The sequence below is a fragment of the Chinchilla lanigera genome, unplaced genomic scaffold, assembly GCF_000276665.1.
Source record: "Chinchilla lanigera isolate Chin_1 unplaced genomic scaffold, ChiLan1.0 scaffold00056, whole genome shotgun sequence".
NCBI classification, from domain to species: Eukaryota; Metazoa; Chordata; class Mammalia; order Rodentia; family Chinchillidae; genus Chinchilla; species Chinchilla lanigera.
Window position 1 is genome coordinate 8,815,020 of NW_004955457.1, and position 17,758 is coordinate 8,832,777.

The 17,758-nt window shown below is 42.8% G+C and overlaps 1 protein-coding gene across 4 annotated transcripts in view; it reads left to right on the forward strand.

Annotated features, from left to right (window-relative positions):
* The window catches only part of Gpr1 (G protein-coupled receptor 1), a 56,922-nt gene extending 40,098 nt beyond the window's left edge, over nt 1-16,824 (forward strand). For 3 of the 4 annotated variants that reach the window (XM_005396997.2, XM_013520684.1, XM_013520685.1), the window contains one exon: nt 15,323-16,824. In XM_005396997.2, the coding sequence (XP_005397054.1) occupies nt 15,351-16,415 (1,065 nt within the window). In that variant the 5' untranslated portion in view covers nt 15,323-15,350 and the 3' untranslated portion in view covers nt 16,416-16,824. Of the gene's footprint in view, nt 1-12,719; nt 12,755-15,322 lie in introns of those variants that run through there. The other variant, XM_013520686.1, reaches the window with a different exon arrangement.
* The last annotated feature ends 934 nt before the right edge of the window (nt 16,825-17,758 follow it).

The window sequence follows — 17,758 nt, forward strand, 5'->3', positions numbered from 1 at the left end:
AAATATGCACAGCAGTGATATAGAAACCGAAACTACATCCGTTAATCAAAGGTGAATAAATAGCTTTTTAAAAAGAGAGAGCAACACAGTATTCTATTTTCTCACCACCCTTCCCCGGATTTGGAGGTAAATATGCCATGGGAGCCTAACACAGACATCCCTGGCCCAGACGGCGGGTATTTAACAATGTCTGAATTCCATGCAGATTCAGTATTTTTTAAAATATGGAACCCATAAAATATACTTTTGTCATCACCAATTGTGACATGTCAACTTGATTTGAGTAGGAACCGCCCAGCAGATTAGTAAAGCTCTGGGTGTCTGTGGACAAGGGACATGTAGGCTGCAGACTCAGCATGGATGTGGTTTCCACCAGCCAATAGGCTTGTAGCCTAGATGGAATAAAAGGGAAAGAAGCCGGAAGTTATCACCATTGCCTCTGGACATTGAACTCTAGTTCATTTTTGTTCCAGCACAGACCTATTGGCTTTCCAACATGGACTCCCCACTCTATATGGAGCTCCAGGCTTTGATCTCTTGTTGTTGTTGTTGTTACTGGGAATCAAACTCAGGACCTTGCACTTGCCAGGCAGGTGCTGTGCCACTGAGCTGTACACCCAGCTCTTTTGTCTTTGACTGAATCCCCAGTCTTTCCAGTACGCAGATGTTCCTTTGTGTTCTGCCCCTGATTCTGCAGACCACCTAGGAAATCTTTTATACAATCATCTGTTCCTCTAGTGAACCTTGATACAATGATAAAATCTCCACCTAAACTCTTCTCACTTTTCTCTTAAAGTATCTCCAAGAAATCCCATTCTCTTTCTACTGCTTTGAGTTCTAAGCTGGTAATGATCAATCCTTCTAATTATTGAGTACACTTTATGTGTCAGGCACAGAACTAGCCATTTTTCAAGGATTTTTTCATTCGATTGTGACAGCAATTATATCAATTAGCTTCTATTGTTTTTCCCCATTTTACAAGTGAGGAAACTGAGCTTTCAAAGTAATGGGTAGTTAGTTCAAGATCCCACTGCCAGGAAGAGGTAAGACTAGTGTTTGAAAGCAGACAGTCTGATTCCAGAGCCTGTAGAACACTCTACTGCTGGATATTTAAACTATATCAGTCTGCTAAGTATTTTAAAGACTTACACAGAAACAACTGGGCATGGTGGCACACACCTGCAATCCTAGCACTCAGGAGGCTGAGGCAGGAGGATTGTTGAGTTTGAGACCAGCCTGGGCTACAAAGTGAGCTCAAGGCTAGGCTGAACTATGTAGCGAGACCCTGTCTCAAAAAAAAAAAAAAAAAAAAAAAATACTTACCCAGAAATTAAGCCTAAAAGCTTTTCCCTAGCCCAAATATACTCATTTCTTTTGGGCCATCAAGTGAGCTATACAGACTGTGCAAACTAGGATGCGATTTCCTAGGTGGAACGTTAAGACAAAAACTGTCTGAGTGGAACAGAGTTAAATGTGCACAGCAGCCTGTGAGTTCCTTTCATGAAGAGGATTTCATCTGAGCAGAGTGAAAATAGGGGTCATTTCATTCTCCTTGATTCAATTATATTTTTAATTTTTTTATAGTTAAAAGGAAGCCTTTATTAATAAAGGCCATTTTAATTCTTGTAAGTTCATCTTAATATTAAATAGGATGAGGTGCTTAATAGCTATAATTCAACAATTTAACCCAGCTTAGTCCTTTTCAGTGAACTTGCTGTGAACTTGCTTATATTTTAATAGACAGAAGCCACGAATCATCATGTATTTAGGGAGATGTAGCTAATTAGATTGGAAAATGAAAATTTATAGATGTCTTATCATTAGATCAAAATAAAATATCAAATGAAGGATATCATAAGGTTTGATTAAGAAATAACTTATCATCAGACATGATTTTTTTTTAATTTTTTTTTTGAGACAGGGTTTCCCTATGTACTCCAAATTGACTATAAACTTGCTTATATAGCCCAGGATGGCCTCAAACTCATGGCAATTCTCCTGCTTCAGCCTCCCGAGTGCTGGGATTACAGGCATGCATCACACCTGGCTTTTCAAATATTAATATGTATTTAGCAATGTGGGTTTTGTTTTTGTTTTTGTTTTTTTGAGACAGAGTCTTGCTGTGCAGTTCAGGCTGGCCTTGAGCTCACTTTGTAACTCAGGCTGGTCTCAAACTCACAGTGAGCCTCCTGCCTCAGCCTCCCAGAGTACAGGGATTACAGGCATGTGCCATCACACCCAGCAACAATGTTTTTTTAAAAACTGAACTAGTACTGTCTTTCAGTTATAAAAAAAAAACTACCTCTGGTTATAAAAAGAAATAGGTATCTGATTTCTTATTGAAAGTTACCATTTCTTATTGAAAGTTATCTTATTGAAAGTTGCCATGATTTACAAATGTCCTTAGAATTCTTAAGCCACACAATAAATTAAGTAGAAAACACTAATTTTAAAAGTTTGGTAATAAAACCAGTCTTGGTGGCACATGCCTGTAATCCCAGCACTCAGGAGGCTGAGGTAGGAGTATCATTGTGAGTTCAAGACCAGCCTGGACTACAAAGTAAGCTCAAGGCCAGCCTGAAATGCATAGTGAGACCCTGTCTCAAAAACACACACACAAAAAAGTTTGGTACTGTTTCTGTGGTTTATGTATATGTATTAATTGGTCTCTTTATAGGAAACTCAAGTAAAAGTTGATCATATTAAGCACTATAAAATGAAAGAAAAGCTAATCACGTTTCAACAAAAATTGTATGCAACCCTTTCAAGTATCAAAGGTATCATTTAGAGGTTAACTGCCTGCTACAAAATACATTTCCTGGACTGGGTTTCACTCGCAGCCACCCTGTGATCCAAAATGCGGTTTCCACCAAGTAAAACCTGCAGTGTCATTTGCTTGGTGTAGACCACTCTGTGTATACTACATACTTAACCCCCACCCGGCACCCTCAACCCCCACCGTGGTACCATGTTATTAAAAATGTTAAGGACCTGGGATTTATGCTTCAGATCAAGACATCATTTGAGTACTTTCAAATGATGTACTGCTCCTTATGTAAAAAAGATGTTTTGGGGTCAAAATTACCTCAAAAAGTAGTTCTGTTCAAATGACCTGTCATATCATGCCTTAGCAATTACAAAGCCATGGTTTTGACACGTGGCAATGTGTAAGTTAAGGAAATGTGAGATGCTGACAGATGTGAAGAGCTGTTCTTCTACTTAACTGTTAAGTATTCTGTTGCAGAGTCCTGCAAACCTCAGGTACTGACCATATTTTTTTAGTTATCATAGCCAGCCCACAATACAGCGTGCTAAGTCAGGAAGTACAAATCCAAGGAACAGGGTTAGGGATATAGCTCAATGACACAAGCACCTGCTTGGCAAGCTTGGGGTCCTGAATTTGATTCCAGGTACCAAACCAAACCAAACAAAAAAATCCAAGGAAGATACCTTTAATAAACTACAAAACTTTTGGCAAACCAAGACAATACTCTTTAATACAATAAAATAATATTTCTTTTGGAGTCACGTATTACTTTAGTGACAATTTTCACTCCAAAAATATCACTTAAATAGCAAATCTAAACACTGTGGTTTCTAGCAGAGCAAATTATTTTATGCAAAGTAATGTCTTTCACAACTTTACATTTCTTGTTTTCAAGTGAGCTCCTCCAAAAAAAATAAATAAATAAATAAGTGAGCTCCTCAGGCTGAGGCAGGAGGATTGCTGTGCATTCGAGGCCAACCTGGGCTGCAAAGTGAGTTCAAGGCCAGCCTGATCTGCATAACGAGACCCTGTCTCAAAAAGACCAAAAATAAATAAATAAATAAAATAAAATAAAGTGAGCTCCTCATGCATACAGATCTAGCTTGCAACATAGCAACCATGTACCTAGGAGGTGGCTCTGCTTTGTGGAGAGGTTGGTCTACAGCTGCGAAAGTCCCAACACCTAAAAAGCTTCAACATTCTACCTTTTTTTTTTTTTTGTACTGGGAATTGAACTCAGGACCTTGCACTTGCCAGGCAGGCGCTTGTGCCGCTGAACTATATCCCCGGCCCCAACATTCTACCTTAAAAAGACTCCCTGTCAATACCAATTCTTCCAAGTGCTTTTTATAAAATGGTTCCATTTTCACATAAATACTGGAACCTTAACAACCAGTCTTCTCAAGTCAGACTCACATCAGGTGACCCCTGTGATTTAGAACTCCTGTATCTTTATGTTTTGATGAAAATCACATAGTCTTACTCCAGCTTATCAAAAGAAAATTCTTTCTAAAATACAGTTGTGTTTTCTCAGTAACAAATATATTGTCAGCTTGGAGAGACCTGGTGTTGTGTAACAATTTTTTCATCATTTGTCTACAAATCCTGCGGCTACCATTGGTGTCCTTGTGCTTCCTCTCACCAAAGCTGCCAATTCTTCAACCTTGGCATTTAATTTATGGAATTTATGTCTCCCCCTTTCTGCTGCTTCTCGGCTTTTATTAGCATTTGAAGGTATCGTGCTTGCTGTCAGCCCTTCAAGGTAACTGCTGCAGCTGACCCCTTTCCCTGCGATGATGGCTTCCTGAGGCAAAATAGTTTTTTCTGAAGATGTGGTTTGTGTATAAGCTTCCCGTCTACTGAAACCATATTTGGAAATGACATATTAGTCGATTTAAGTTGCATTGTTTTCTCTACAGGATCAACTACAGAATGTTCTTGCACATACATTTTGTTCTCGCTGCAACAATAATAGACTTCACAGTGGAGGGCTGACCCTGCTCTATGCTGAGAAGCCTGGGGCTGTGCAGCTCTCCAGAGGGATCTGCACGTTGTCCAGCACAGCAACTCCCACCAGTCAGAATCACAGGGTTTGGGTACTGCTGCAGTTTCCCAAGGGTGGTCAAGCACAAGCTCCAAAGTCCAGATCTTCATGGTGCTGGCAACTGGGGGAGGATGAAATGTACTTTTTTTTTTTTTTTTTTTTTGAGACAGAGTTTCACTGTGCAGTTCACGCTGGCCTTAAACTCACTTTGTAGCCCAGGCTGGCCTTGAACTCGCAATAATCCTCCGGCCTCAGCCTCCCAAGTGCTGGGATTACAGGCGTGCACTACCACACCTTGTTCCAGCAGTACTATTTATAAAAGAGAAACTTCCCCTTTCTCTCCCAACCTGACTACCTGAAGCCACAGAAATTAGCTGGCTTTTCTATGTAAAATAGATTTTCAGCACTAAACCAATATAAATGTCATTGTGGAGGTCAGATACAGTCACGCTTCCGGATTCTATTCATTTCTTAACTCAGTGTCTTTGAGAAGCATCCTTCACCTCCATTCTCTTGCTATCACAGCCCTCCCATTTTTGTATTTCAATGGTGGTAACAGTCTCCTAACTGATCGTCTACTTCCATTCAAATCCTTTCCCAGTCTATCTCCCAAACTCCTACCAGATGATTTTTACAAAAGCACAGATTCTATCATGTTACTCCCTGCTACATTTTTACTTCTATTCCAACTGGCAATGAAATAAAATCCAAACCCTTAAGCATAACATCCAAAGGTCTTCATAATCAGAATACTCCCTTCTGTGTCATCTCTTTTGCAGCCAAACCAAAGCAATTCCATTCTTCATAACACGCCACACAATTTTTTCATCTGTCTTAAGTCTGGCATTAGGCTATGAGTGACATGGGCTTTATAAATAGGCAAGAGGCTTCTCTCCTGAAGGACAGGCTTTGTCAGGCATTGAGGTGGGATGTGTGGTCTGATCATCATGTACTATTCCCCCAGTCAGCAGGAGCCCTCAGGAGCCAACCGTGTATCACTGCCCAACCTTCACCTTCAACTTAAACTCCTTCTCTCCCCTTGGGTAAATCAAGAGAACATTTTGTGGGGCTGGGGATTTAGCTCAGCAGCACAGCGTCTGCCTGGCAAGTGCAAGGTTCTGAGTTCGATTCCCGGCACCGGAAAAAAAAAAAAAAGGAGAGAGAGCATTTCATAACCCATTGCTGTGCCTCAATACCTTCCAAGTAGACATAGTTCCTCCAGAGGGTTACAAAACGCTTTACCCGTACCAAACATCTTGAGTACATTTTGGGGTGTGATAATAGAGTTTGTTCCCGTCTAATTGTGGGAAACACTGGGCAGTTCCCCAAATACCCTCGCCCCTCCTCCACATCTACCCAAAATCATGCTTGCCTGAGAAGAAAGCCATGGGTAGTTTGTTCACTGGTGTATGATATTGCTGGATCATGGATCTGTGCTTTTCACCAGTTTCTCTCAGAACTGGAGATTCTATTTGTTCTTGTTATCCAACAAAAGGCAAAATACATTTTCCTCCCAGGGCCTCTCTGGTTTTAATAGGAGATATATTTGGCTCTTGGGTTCCTTTTACCGGGGAATAATGGGAAGCTCGTTACATAGGCAAAGGGCAGCAGCATGAAATTTTCCTCTGTCTAATAGAATCCTGCAGATTCTGGCAGCTGCCCACTTCTGCAGTGGCCCCTGAAAGCCCATCGAACTCTCTCTGCATTCATCACGTGTGCTGCCAGAAGGACCTTTGTGTTGTTTTGTCAAAGCTGAGAAACAAAATCTGTCCTTCTGCCGCCCAGCCTGGTCTAAGGCCACATTTAAACATTTAATTGTGCGTGTTTCTACCAGATGTCCCTTCCCCACATCACCTGCATTTTAGAGACTGTCACTTCCATTTCTGCTAGAATGCGTGCAGGAAAATTTATTTGTTCAGAAACCAGCTTCTATTTTACCATCTATTAAATCAGAGTAGATCAGAAACCAATTTGTTTAATTCAATCAATACTTTCAGGCTGCAGAACCAGGCAATTGGAGGATCTGGATAAATGTAGCCGAAGAGTGTGATGACTTAGACCCTCACAGCAGCTGAATCCTGAGATCAATACCCTGCCACATCCTTAGGAAACCCGACCATGGCTTTGTGGCGGTTCCCTGAACTCAGCCCCACCCCAAACCTTTTCTGCACATCTCTAAGAGACTTGGGTGGGCCTGTGTATATTTGCAGCCACTGTGCAGCTTGGCAGTTACTTAAGTGATGACTCAAGATTTTATGATCATGAATATCTTCATTAGTCTTTATTTTAGTCAGAATTGCTTATTTGCCTTTCAGCAGCACATATGTTTTAAGACAATGACAGTAGCTATTTGCTCTTGCAGTCAGGTCTAAAAGCCTCTTCCTGGTATTCTTATGCTCTCCCAAATTGACAAAACCTTTGTCTCAGTGAGCCACTGCCAGCCCCGGCCACTTGGCTGTGCCTGTCAGATAAATGATAGTGTTTCCTTTATTTTTAATTTTTAATTTTTAAATTTCTTTGACAGTATTTCCATTAAACCTGTGCTGAAAGAGCTGATGCCCACCTGCTTCCATCTCCATGTCTGGTTACTGCCCAGATCCTTCTAGCCTGCCTCTGAGACCCCATTCACAGCCTACATCACCTCCAAATTACAGAGTGCACACGCACACACACACACACAAATGTATACATCAGGAAAAGAAAAACTTGTATAAATATTTTTGTTCTGGTACCAGGAATCGAACTCAGGACCTTGCACTTGCCGGGCAGGCAGTGTGCCTCTGAGATATATCCAGTCTGAAATCTAACAAATCTAATCCAATATTTTAAAACTAAATTTACTGAGACATCATGAGATTAACAGAAGTTACCTTTGGCCTCTACAATTACAACAGGTACTCACAGTGGTGGTCATGAGCTTCCAGACATTTATTAGTATGGCAAATTGCTGAAGTATCTATCTATCTATCTATCTATCTATCTATCTATCTATCTATCTGTCTCTCTATATATTTTTTGGCCCATTCTGTATGTGAATGTGCATGTGTGTGTGTATATGTCTCTATTTGGCTAAATTGGGGGAAACTTTTCTCATTTTCTCACAGTGTGTCACTTGCATTAGTTCTCTTATTTCACCCAGATAAGCAGATAAATATAAAACACCATGATTGAGTACACAGTCTAACAAGAATTTCTTTTATTAATGTTGTTTTGGTGCCTCCCACTTTAGCCTCTGGACTGGCTGGGATTACAGTTCACACATGAGTGCCTTTGTGCTAGCACCATACCAATTCGTTTTATTTTGTTTCATGTTTTTGAAACCCGGGACTTCATACATGCTAGGCAAGCGCTTTACCACTGAGCTATACCTGCAGCCCCCAATTTTTAATAGTTTTGTAGGCATCTCTATGGTCCCTTAAATTCCATAGAAATGCACAAGGTGGCAAGCTTTTCAAATTGGCAGAAATGCACAAGGTAGCCAGGTGTGGTCACTCATGCCTGTAATTCCAGCTCCTTAGCAGGCTTAGGCAGCAGGATCACAAGTTCAAGGCCAGCCTGAATGATTTGGGAAGACCTTGCCTCAACATTTTAGAAAGGCCAGGGGAAGTAGCTCAGTGGCAGAGCATTTGCCTAGCATGTGGGAGGCCTTGGGTTTGATCCCCAAAATGAGAAGAAAAAAGAAAGGAAAGACACACACAAAGTAGTACGCTTTATTTTATTTTATTTTATTTTATGTATTTATTTATTTTTGTCTTTTTGAGACAGGGTTTGGCTATGCAGTCAGGCTGGCCTTGATCTCAGTTTGTAGCCTAGGCTGATCTCAAACTCACAACGATCCTCCTGCCTCAGCCTCCTGAGTGCTGAGATTACAGGCAGGCACCACCAATACCGGGCGCATGCTTTCTTTTAAACCACTTTTTTACTTTGAGGCTGCATGATCACTTCATTTGCATGGTCTTATAAGTTACAGTCTTTGTTTTAACAATTGATTTGTCTATTTATTTGCTGACAGTGTCTTGCTCTCTACCAGGCTAGACTTAAACTCCCTATATAGCCCAGGCTGGCCACAATCTTCCTGCCTCAGCCTCCCAAGTACTGGCTTTACAGATTTGTGCCACATACCTGGCTAACAGTTCCATTTCTTACTGTATAATATTGGTAAGATTGCAAGTTGCGGATAGTACTCTGGAAAGTATCATAAATGAGTGATTTGGACCTGGTGGGAAATACGAGAGCACATATATTTCTTCTCTAAAGAGCAGTTCGAATGTTGCTATAGGAAATACAGGCTCATTATGAACATATAACATAAATCATCAAGAGAGGCAAAAAAATTGGAATTTTGAGGAAATTTCCCAATGTTCAAGTAGGAGTTCAAATATTTTGGAATACTTTTTCAGCTAGATTAAACACACAGGCCATGAGGCTGGGGACTTAGCTCAGTGACACTGCGCCTGCCTGGTAAGAGCAAGGTCATGAGTTCAATTCCCGGTACCGGAAAAAAAAACCAAAAGAAATAAAATAAAATAAACACACAGGCCAAGCAGTGTGCAACTTCTAGAAAGTAGTGATGCTTGGTAGCTGGATGAACCACAGCAGGCTGAACCAGGACTCCAAGATGGTGGCTGTCCCCCTGGAACAGAAGTCCAAGCAAGATGTTCAGGTTGGCCTAGCCTTGGCTTGCTGATGCAGTAGGCGGGATAGTTCTTTGTTGTGGCTGGCTGCCCATTATAAGATATTTAAGAGCGTCCCTGGCCTCTGTCTACTTGGTTCCCGTAGCACAGTGCCCTCCCCTTCCCAGCTGTGACAACTAACAGTGTCCCCAGACATTTCCTGCTAACCCGTGGGAGATCACATGCCCTGGGTTAGAACCACTGGTATAGATCTTGGTGGTAACAGGCATGAGAACTGGTCTCAGGACAGAGTTTCATGGGGTGCTACATGAATGGTCCAGCACTTTCCCACAGAACTACAGCCCCACCCCTTTTTATGTTTTACTTTAAAACAGAGTCTCGCTAAGTTGCTTTATTGGGGATGTAGCTCAACATAAAGACCCTGGGTTCAATCCCCAGTACTGCAAAAACAAACAATGACAGACAATATTTCTTATCAGTGTGTGTGTGTGTAGGATGGGGGATCTGGGAACTGAACCCAGGGAGCACTGAGCAATGCCTCAGCCACCAGCACCCTCTTTTAATTTTGAGCTAGGGTCTTGCTTAGTTGCCAAGCAGGTGATTCCCCTGTCTCAGCCTCTGGAATAGCTGGGACTACAGGCATGTGCCACCACACCCGGCTCTTACGCTACTACTGCTCTGGTCCAAACCAAGCTCATCTCTGGCCAGGACTATTGCAATAATTTTCTAATGGTCTCCTTATTACTACACTTGCTGCACACTTGCTGTTCTCAACCCAGCAGGGACAAGGATCTCTCTTGCTCCTCCTCCCTCCCTTCTCTCTCTTCTTTTCTTTCTTTTTGAAGTGCTAAAGATCTAACCCAGCTACTTCCCCCTTCCCCAGCTATTTTTAGCTTCTAGTTTGAGATAGGGTGTCATAAGTTGCCCATGATGATCCCGAGCTCTCCCTCTCCCCCTCAGCCTCCCCGGTAGCTGGGAACGTGGGTGTGAACCACCATACCTAGCAAACCACCTTTTAGCACAGTGTGTGTGTTTAAACATCTCTGCCTGCTAGAATCTAAAATCTAAGAGAGAAGAAACAGTTGTCTTATTTAGTGAGGCATCTCAACCAGCTAGAACAGCATCGGACAAGACGGGCACTTATCAAATAGTTGCCAGATGATGAGGGATTGGGGCTCAGAAATGGTGGTTGTACCTCTAGGTTGCTGTGATGGGCTGCAATGATGACTTTTCCAAAAATGGTATATTGAGCTCCTCACCCCCTCAAAAGGGGGACTTGAGCTTAGAGATTACATAAGGGGAACGTTACATGACCATGAGGGAGCAGACAGGTGTACACACCTGCGAATGCCAGGTCCCCTTAAACCAGCAGAAGCTGGGCAGACAGCATGGAGCAGCCTCCCTCCCTGTGCTCAGGAGGGAACATACGCTTCCCGCCTTCACCGGGGGACAAGAGACTTGTTATTTTATGCCACCAGTTGCATATTTGATGGCGCTTTGTTACCTAGGAAACGATTAGCTATTCTCTGGGTATTTGGGCGGTCTGAAATCTAACAGGGGCTGGAAGAACCTGGGGACGGTGAGCATCTACAAGCGACCGCGGCGACTGTACGCCCTCTGTCGCCCTCTGTCGGGCGTAGTCATACGGGTCTACAATCCCAGAGCGCTGGAAGGCTGAGGCAAGGAGGATCATGCGTTCAAGCCCAGCTCGAGCCATTTATTTTTTTAATTAACTTTTAATTAATTTTATTGGTACACTCTAGATATACATAATGATCACATTCATCATAGGGGATTTGTACCTATACATGATGTATCCTGATTCTTCTTTTTTTCCATTCCCCCCTCCCTTTTTTCCCTCTTCCCCTCCTTATTTATAAAAGCTTTGTTTCCACTTCTTCCTTCTTTCTCTCTTTTCCTCCTCCCACTCCCTTGTTTCCCTTCCCTTTTGAACATTTTCTTCCAGCTTCCCAATATCTCATCCTCCATTTTGGTCCTTATTTTGTTTCAGTTTCTCACACCTGAGAAACAATGCACTATTTGAACATGTGTGTCTGATTAGTTCACTGAAGAGTATGGCCTCAGGGTGCATCCATTTACCTACAAATGTCTCAAGTTTATCTGTCTTTATGGCTGAGTACTACTTCACTGTATTAAAAAAAAATTTTTTTTTTTTTATCCATTCCTTGGCTGATGGGCATTTGGGCTGTTTCCAAGATTTAGCTATTACAAACTGTGCTGCAATAAATATGGGAGTGCAGACATGGCTGTGACATGATGCTTTTAACTCTTGAGAAGATACCAAGCAGGGGGATCAGCTTGAGCAATGTAGGGACTTAGGGAGACCCTGTCTCAAAAGTAGAAAGGGTTGGGAATGTAGGCCAGTGTGAAGGCCCTGAGTTCAACAACGAAAACACCCACAAGGCCTGTGACTGTCCAAGGACGCAGCAGAACGGTGCTGGATTCCACTTTCCCCTTTCTCCACCTACCCCCATGCTTGCCGTCACCACTGCGGAAACATCAGGAAACCCGCGCGTCTCCCGCCATGCCCCGCAAAGCGCCTTAGGGTCCTGAGGCTGCTTCTCCAGGTCCCAAGCGGTCCTCGGATCAGATCCACCCAGACCTCTCCTCGTCTACGTTCCGGTGGGATGGCAGACACGTTCAGGGGTGGGAAAGAGAGGAGGATGGTTTTCCAGGAGCTTTTCTTTGGGGAAATAAGGCTCCTTTTGCTCACTGCACAGGGTTTGCAAGATGCAGACCCCTGCCTGGGCTGCTTGGCCACACAATTTCTAGTGACCTGAAAGGACAAGGCGGAGACCCCGGGAAGGGGTGGGTGTTCTGGTCCACAGGCCGAGCGGGAGCCAGGAGCGGGAGAGCAGGCCGGAAAGGGCTGACTCCAGGCAGTGCCGGCCAGAAGACCTAGGCCTGAAAACAGAGCAACAAACACGGGCCAGTTCTTTTTTTTTTTTTTTAGTGGGGATTGAACCCACAGCCCTCACACTGACCCTCACACTGAGCTTCATTCCCCATAACCCCTTTAATTTTATATTTTGAGATTTTTTTTCTTGTATCAGGAATTGAACTCAGGACCTTGCGCTTGTCAGGCAGGCGCTTATGCCACTGAGCTATATCCCTGGCTAATTTTATATTTTGAGACAAGATCTCACTAAATCACTAATTTCCCCAGGCTGGACTGACACTTGAGATCTTCCTGCCTCAACCTCCAAGAGTGCCGGCTTCATTTATGTTTCTCTCCAGCGGGTGGAAACCCCAGGAAAAGGTGGCCCACACCCCAGGCCCATTATATAGGTACAAGTGTAGCTTTTGTTTGCTTTTAAAGATGGGTTGTTTAAGCATTCTTTGAATTCTCTTAACCTGTTCTTGTGTCGTAGAGTCAGGGTCCTGCTCTTTACTTTCCCACTGAAGCCATCTTATGAACTCTGAGTCTTCCTGAGGATTTGGGGTATGATGGCTCTGCAAGAAAAGGAGCCTACATTTAACAATAACTTTGATTGAGTTCCGGAAGTTGCAGTCTTCTTAAAGTTACAATTTTTAGTGATGGTTTTCTTTTCTGTTTTTTTGGTGGGGGAGGTTGAGATAGGATCTCTCTTTGTAGTACAGGCTGGACTTGAACTCATTTTGGGCTCCTTTATGTAGTCCAGGCTAGCCTTAAACTTGCAGCAATCCTCCTGCATCTCCCTCCCAAGTGCTGGGATCACAGGTGTGTACCACCACGCCCAGCTCCTAGTTATGACTTTTCTTGTCTCCTTTCTACCTACCTTTTTGCTCTTCTACCTCAGGTAAAGGTTACAAAGATTCTGGAATCAACACTGACTTACTGATGAACTCACAAAACTGTCCCCTGCAGGGCCTGGTAGTACACATTTGTAAGCCCAGTACTTGGGAGGCTGAGGCAGGAGGATGACTTCAAGTTGGAGGCCAGCCTGGGATACACAAGCGAGTTCAAGGCCAGCCTGAACTGCATAGTGAGACGCGGTCTCAAAAAGACAAGACGAAACAAAAACAAAAACCTCCCCTGAACCTTGAAATTTATTCTTGACTCTGAGCAGGATTTGTAGCTGACTCAATCATTTATTAAGCATATGTTAAGTGCCTGTGATAGATTAAGACTTCTACTGGACACTGTGAGGTCCGGAGATGATGGATTTTTATTCCTAAGGAGTTGACTGGTAGGGGAGACATTAAAAATCGATCAGTGACATATACTGTGTTAAGTGTGACAGAAGAGGGGAATGTAATGATTAAGAGCTCAGGCTTTTGGCCTCAGATATAAATTTAGACTCAGATTACAATTTCAGGTTGTATGATCTCGTGGTAAACTGCTAAGCTTCTCTGAACTTCAATATCCTTTAGGTAATTGAAAATAATAATAGGCTAGGAGTGGTGACACCCACATGCCTAGAATCCGAGCTACTCCAGAGGCTAAAGCAGGAGAAGATTACAAGTTCCAGGACAACCTGGACAGTGTAGCTCTCTTTCCCTATCTATGAAAAAAAAAATAAAAGTACTCATTTACTATATAAGATTATTGCCTGGCATGGTGGTGCATGCCTGTAATCCCAGTACTTGGGAGGCTGAGGCAGGAGGATCATTGTGAGTTCGAGACCAGCCTGGGCTACAAAGTGAGCTCAAGACCAGCCTGAACTGCATAGTGAGATCCTGTCTCAAAAAGATGAAAAAAAGGGCCTGGGGATTTAGCTCAGTGGCACAGCGCCTGCTTGCAAGCGCAAGGTCGTCAGTTCAATTCCCGGTAGAAAGAAAAAAAAAATTTTAAAAAGACCAAAAAAAAAAAAAGGGTTACAAGATTATTACGAGGATTAAATTAAGTCAGACATGCCCGGCAACTAGTAAGTTCCCAATAATATTATTACCAATAATAATAACTAGTATTAAAATTGTCTACACAAAGGTAATGTCAGTAAATGTTTTCAAGAAAAGGTAGCATTTCAGCTGAATACTGAACAAAAAGAAGCTGGCCAAGTCCCGGATGAAGCTATTGAATTGCTTCTATTTTTTAAATTATGTCCTGTCAGATTTCTCAAAAGATTTTAGGTAAAATAATGACTTTAGTGATAGGCAATTGAGTTTGAGAAAACATGTTTTGACCTCCTTATTCTAACCTCCAGTCTAATCCCAAATCCTACATATTGCCCAATTATGTAGGAAATGATACAACTATTAATCTTTTTTCACTTGATTTTGAATATTACAGGTAAAAGTAACAAGAAATAAATTTGGTTTTGAGAAGCTGACATTAAACGGGTGTGGTGATACATGCCTGTAATCCCAGCACTTGGGAGGCTAAGGCAGGAAGATTGCTATTAGTTCAAGGCCTGCCTTAACTGCTGAGTGAGACCCTGTTCCCCTGCCCCCCCAAAAAGCTGACATTCAAGGTGTTTACCTGTGACGTCAGGAGGCTGGATCTTTAAAAGGGGTGGAGTCTCTCTAGAACTTAAGGGCTACAGATCTTGAACTCATTGCGGTGTATTAATTTGTTTTCTTTTGGGTCTGCCACAAAATTGTGCATAGCAGGAACCTGACAAATGCTCATAGCATACTAAGATTCTCTTTAGCCGGATTACTTGTGCAAGCATTATGCAAAGATGAACTGCACCTGGAGAGTCGGTTATTGTAACCGAACAATTACCAAATATCCAGATGAACTCTCATAGCTTGGAGAATGATAATGAGGTGAAGCAGGCCCATCAGCACTTGGGCACCATGCGTATAATCACAAGTCCTACTAAAAAAAATACCATGTCTGGTTTATGAAATGAAATGCTTTTATCATTACAGTCCTTCTCATTCACTGAACTTTTGTTCTTTAAAATTTCTCTTTTACATTTGCATCTCTAGATTTCTTCCTTGTCTGCCTAGCAAGGTCATGGCAGAGCTGGAGGAGGCAGTGTATGAAGAACTGAACTACTCCTATGCACTGGAGTATTATTCTCAGGAGCCGGAGTTGGAGGAGGAAGTGCCCCTGGGAGCTGTGCACTGGCTCTCCCTGCTGCTGTGTGGTTTGGCATTTATTCTGGGAATCCCAGGAAATGCCATTGTCATCTGGCTCACCGGGTTCAAGTGGAAGAAGACAGTCACCACACTCTGGTTCCTTAATCTGGCTATTGCGGATTTCATTTTTGTTCTCTTTCTGCCGCTGTACATCTCCTACGTGGCCATGCATTTCCACTGGCCCTTTGGCACTTGGCTGTGCAAAGCCAACTCCTTCATCGGTCAGCTGAACATGTTCTCCAGCGTTCTCTTCCTGACTGTCATCAGCCTGGACCGCTACATCCACTTGATCCATCCCATCCTGTCTCATAGGCATCGAACCCTGCAAAATACCGTGGTTGTTGTCATAGCTGTCTGGCTTTTAGCATCTCTCATTGGGGGCCCAGCCCTGTACTTCCGGGACACTCTGGAGCTCAATAACCGCACCCTTTGCTATAACAATTTCCACGAGCACGACCCCGATCTCATTGTGATGAGGCACCATGTTCTGACCTGGGTGCGATTCATCCTTGGCTACCTTTTCCCTTTGCTGACACTGAGCATTTGCTATTTGTGTCTCATCATTAAGGTAAAGAAGCGAAGCATCCTGATTTCCAGTAGGCATTTCTGGACAATCCTGGCTGTGGTCATAGCCTTCTTAATTTGCTGGACTCCTTATCACCTCTTTTCCATTTGGGAGCTCACCATTCATCACAATAGCTCCTCTCACCGGGTGCTGCAGGCAGCGGTCCCCCTCTCCACTGGCTTGGCATTCCTCAATAGTGGCTTGAACCCCATGCTTTACGTCCTAATTAGTAAAAAGTTCCAAGCTCCCTTCCGGTCCTCAGTTGCAGAAAAGCTAAAGTCCACACTGTGGGAGGTCAGCTGCTCCGGCACAGTCAGTGAACAGCTCAGGACCTCTGAAACCAAGAACATGTCCTTCGTGGAGACAGCTCAGTGACTTACTGCTTTCCCAAAACTGGGGTGAGGTTTTGGAGCAACTCTCCTGACAAATACTTCCAAATGAAATTTGCTTTTAGGATTTAGAGCTGACCACATTTGTGTTTATTTTTGGTCAGTTTATTGGCCTCACATTTTTGTGTGAGTATAAAACTCTGGCAGGATATGCATATTTTTCCTCTGGAAGCAAAACTGATCTGTCACTCTTGCTAATTATCCCACAGTGGACTATCACCACTGTGAAAATAGTCCCAGTTTTTAAAAAAAATAATTTTAAAGCCTCAATCTTAAATATGTGACTAATGTGCCAGATGTGGGGATGCAGTTTTGTAATCCCAGGTATCTGGGAGGCTGAGGTAGGAAGATCACAAATTCTAGGCCAGTCTGAGCAATTTAGGGAGAACCTATCTCAAAATTAAGAGGGGCTGGGGATGTAGCTCAGTGGTTAAGCACTTGCCTAACATGTGTGAGTTCCTGGTTTCAATCCCTAGCACCAAAGGAAAAACAAGTTGTTTTGCTTAAACTCATGTAATTTTGAACATGTAAACTATTAGACATACTTTTTTTTTTTGGTTTGTTTTGTCTTGTTTTGAGACAGGGTCTCTATATATAGTTCAAGCAGACCTGGAGCTCACTATGTAGCCCAGGCTGGTTTTGAACTTGCAGCGATCCTCTTGCCTCAGCCTCCCAACTGCTGGGATTACAGGCATGTGCCATCATGCCTGGCTCAGACTATTAAAATACATGTCTGAGGCAGGAGGATTGCTGTGAGTTCAAGGCTAGCCTGGACTATATAGTAAGACCCTGTCTCAAAAAAAATATACTTAATTTCTTTCTGTAGTAAATGCATACACATTTATGAATTATTTGGTTAGTTTAAAAACTGTTTGTTAGGGCCAGGGATATAGCTCAGTGGCACAGTGCCTATCTGGCAAGCTCAAGGTCCTGAGTTCAATTCCTACTACCAAAACAAAAAACAAAAACTGTTTGTTAACTATGGATGCTTAATAAACTGCCCTAAAACTTAAAGTTGCTGAACATAATAATTTACTGTTTCCTATCTCACAATTCAGAAATTTAAACAAAGGTGTGGTGGTGCACACCTGTAATCCCAGTACCTGGGAGGCTAAAGCAGAAAGATCACCTTGATTGTAAGGCCAGCCTAAAACCCATAGTGAGCTCAAGGCCAGACTCTGCTTCCAAAAGACAAAAAAAACCCAAAAACCAAAGAGAAAAACAGTTTCCACAGGCAGAGAAGAAAGTCTGTGGTCTGCTTCGCTACCCATGGACTGCACTGAGGAGACTGAGGTTTGGCTGGTTGATCTGTCTCCCGCTTCCGCCACC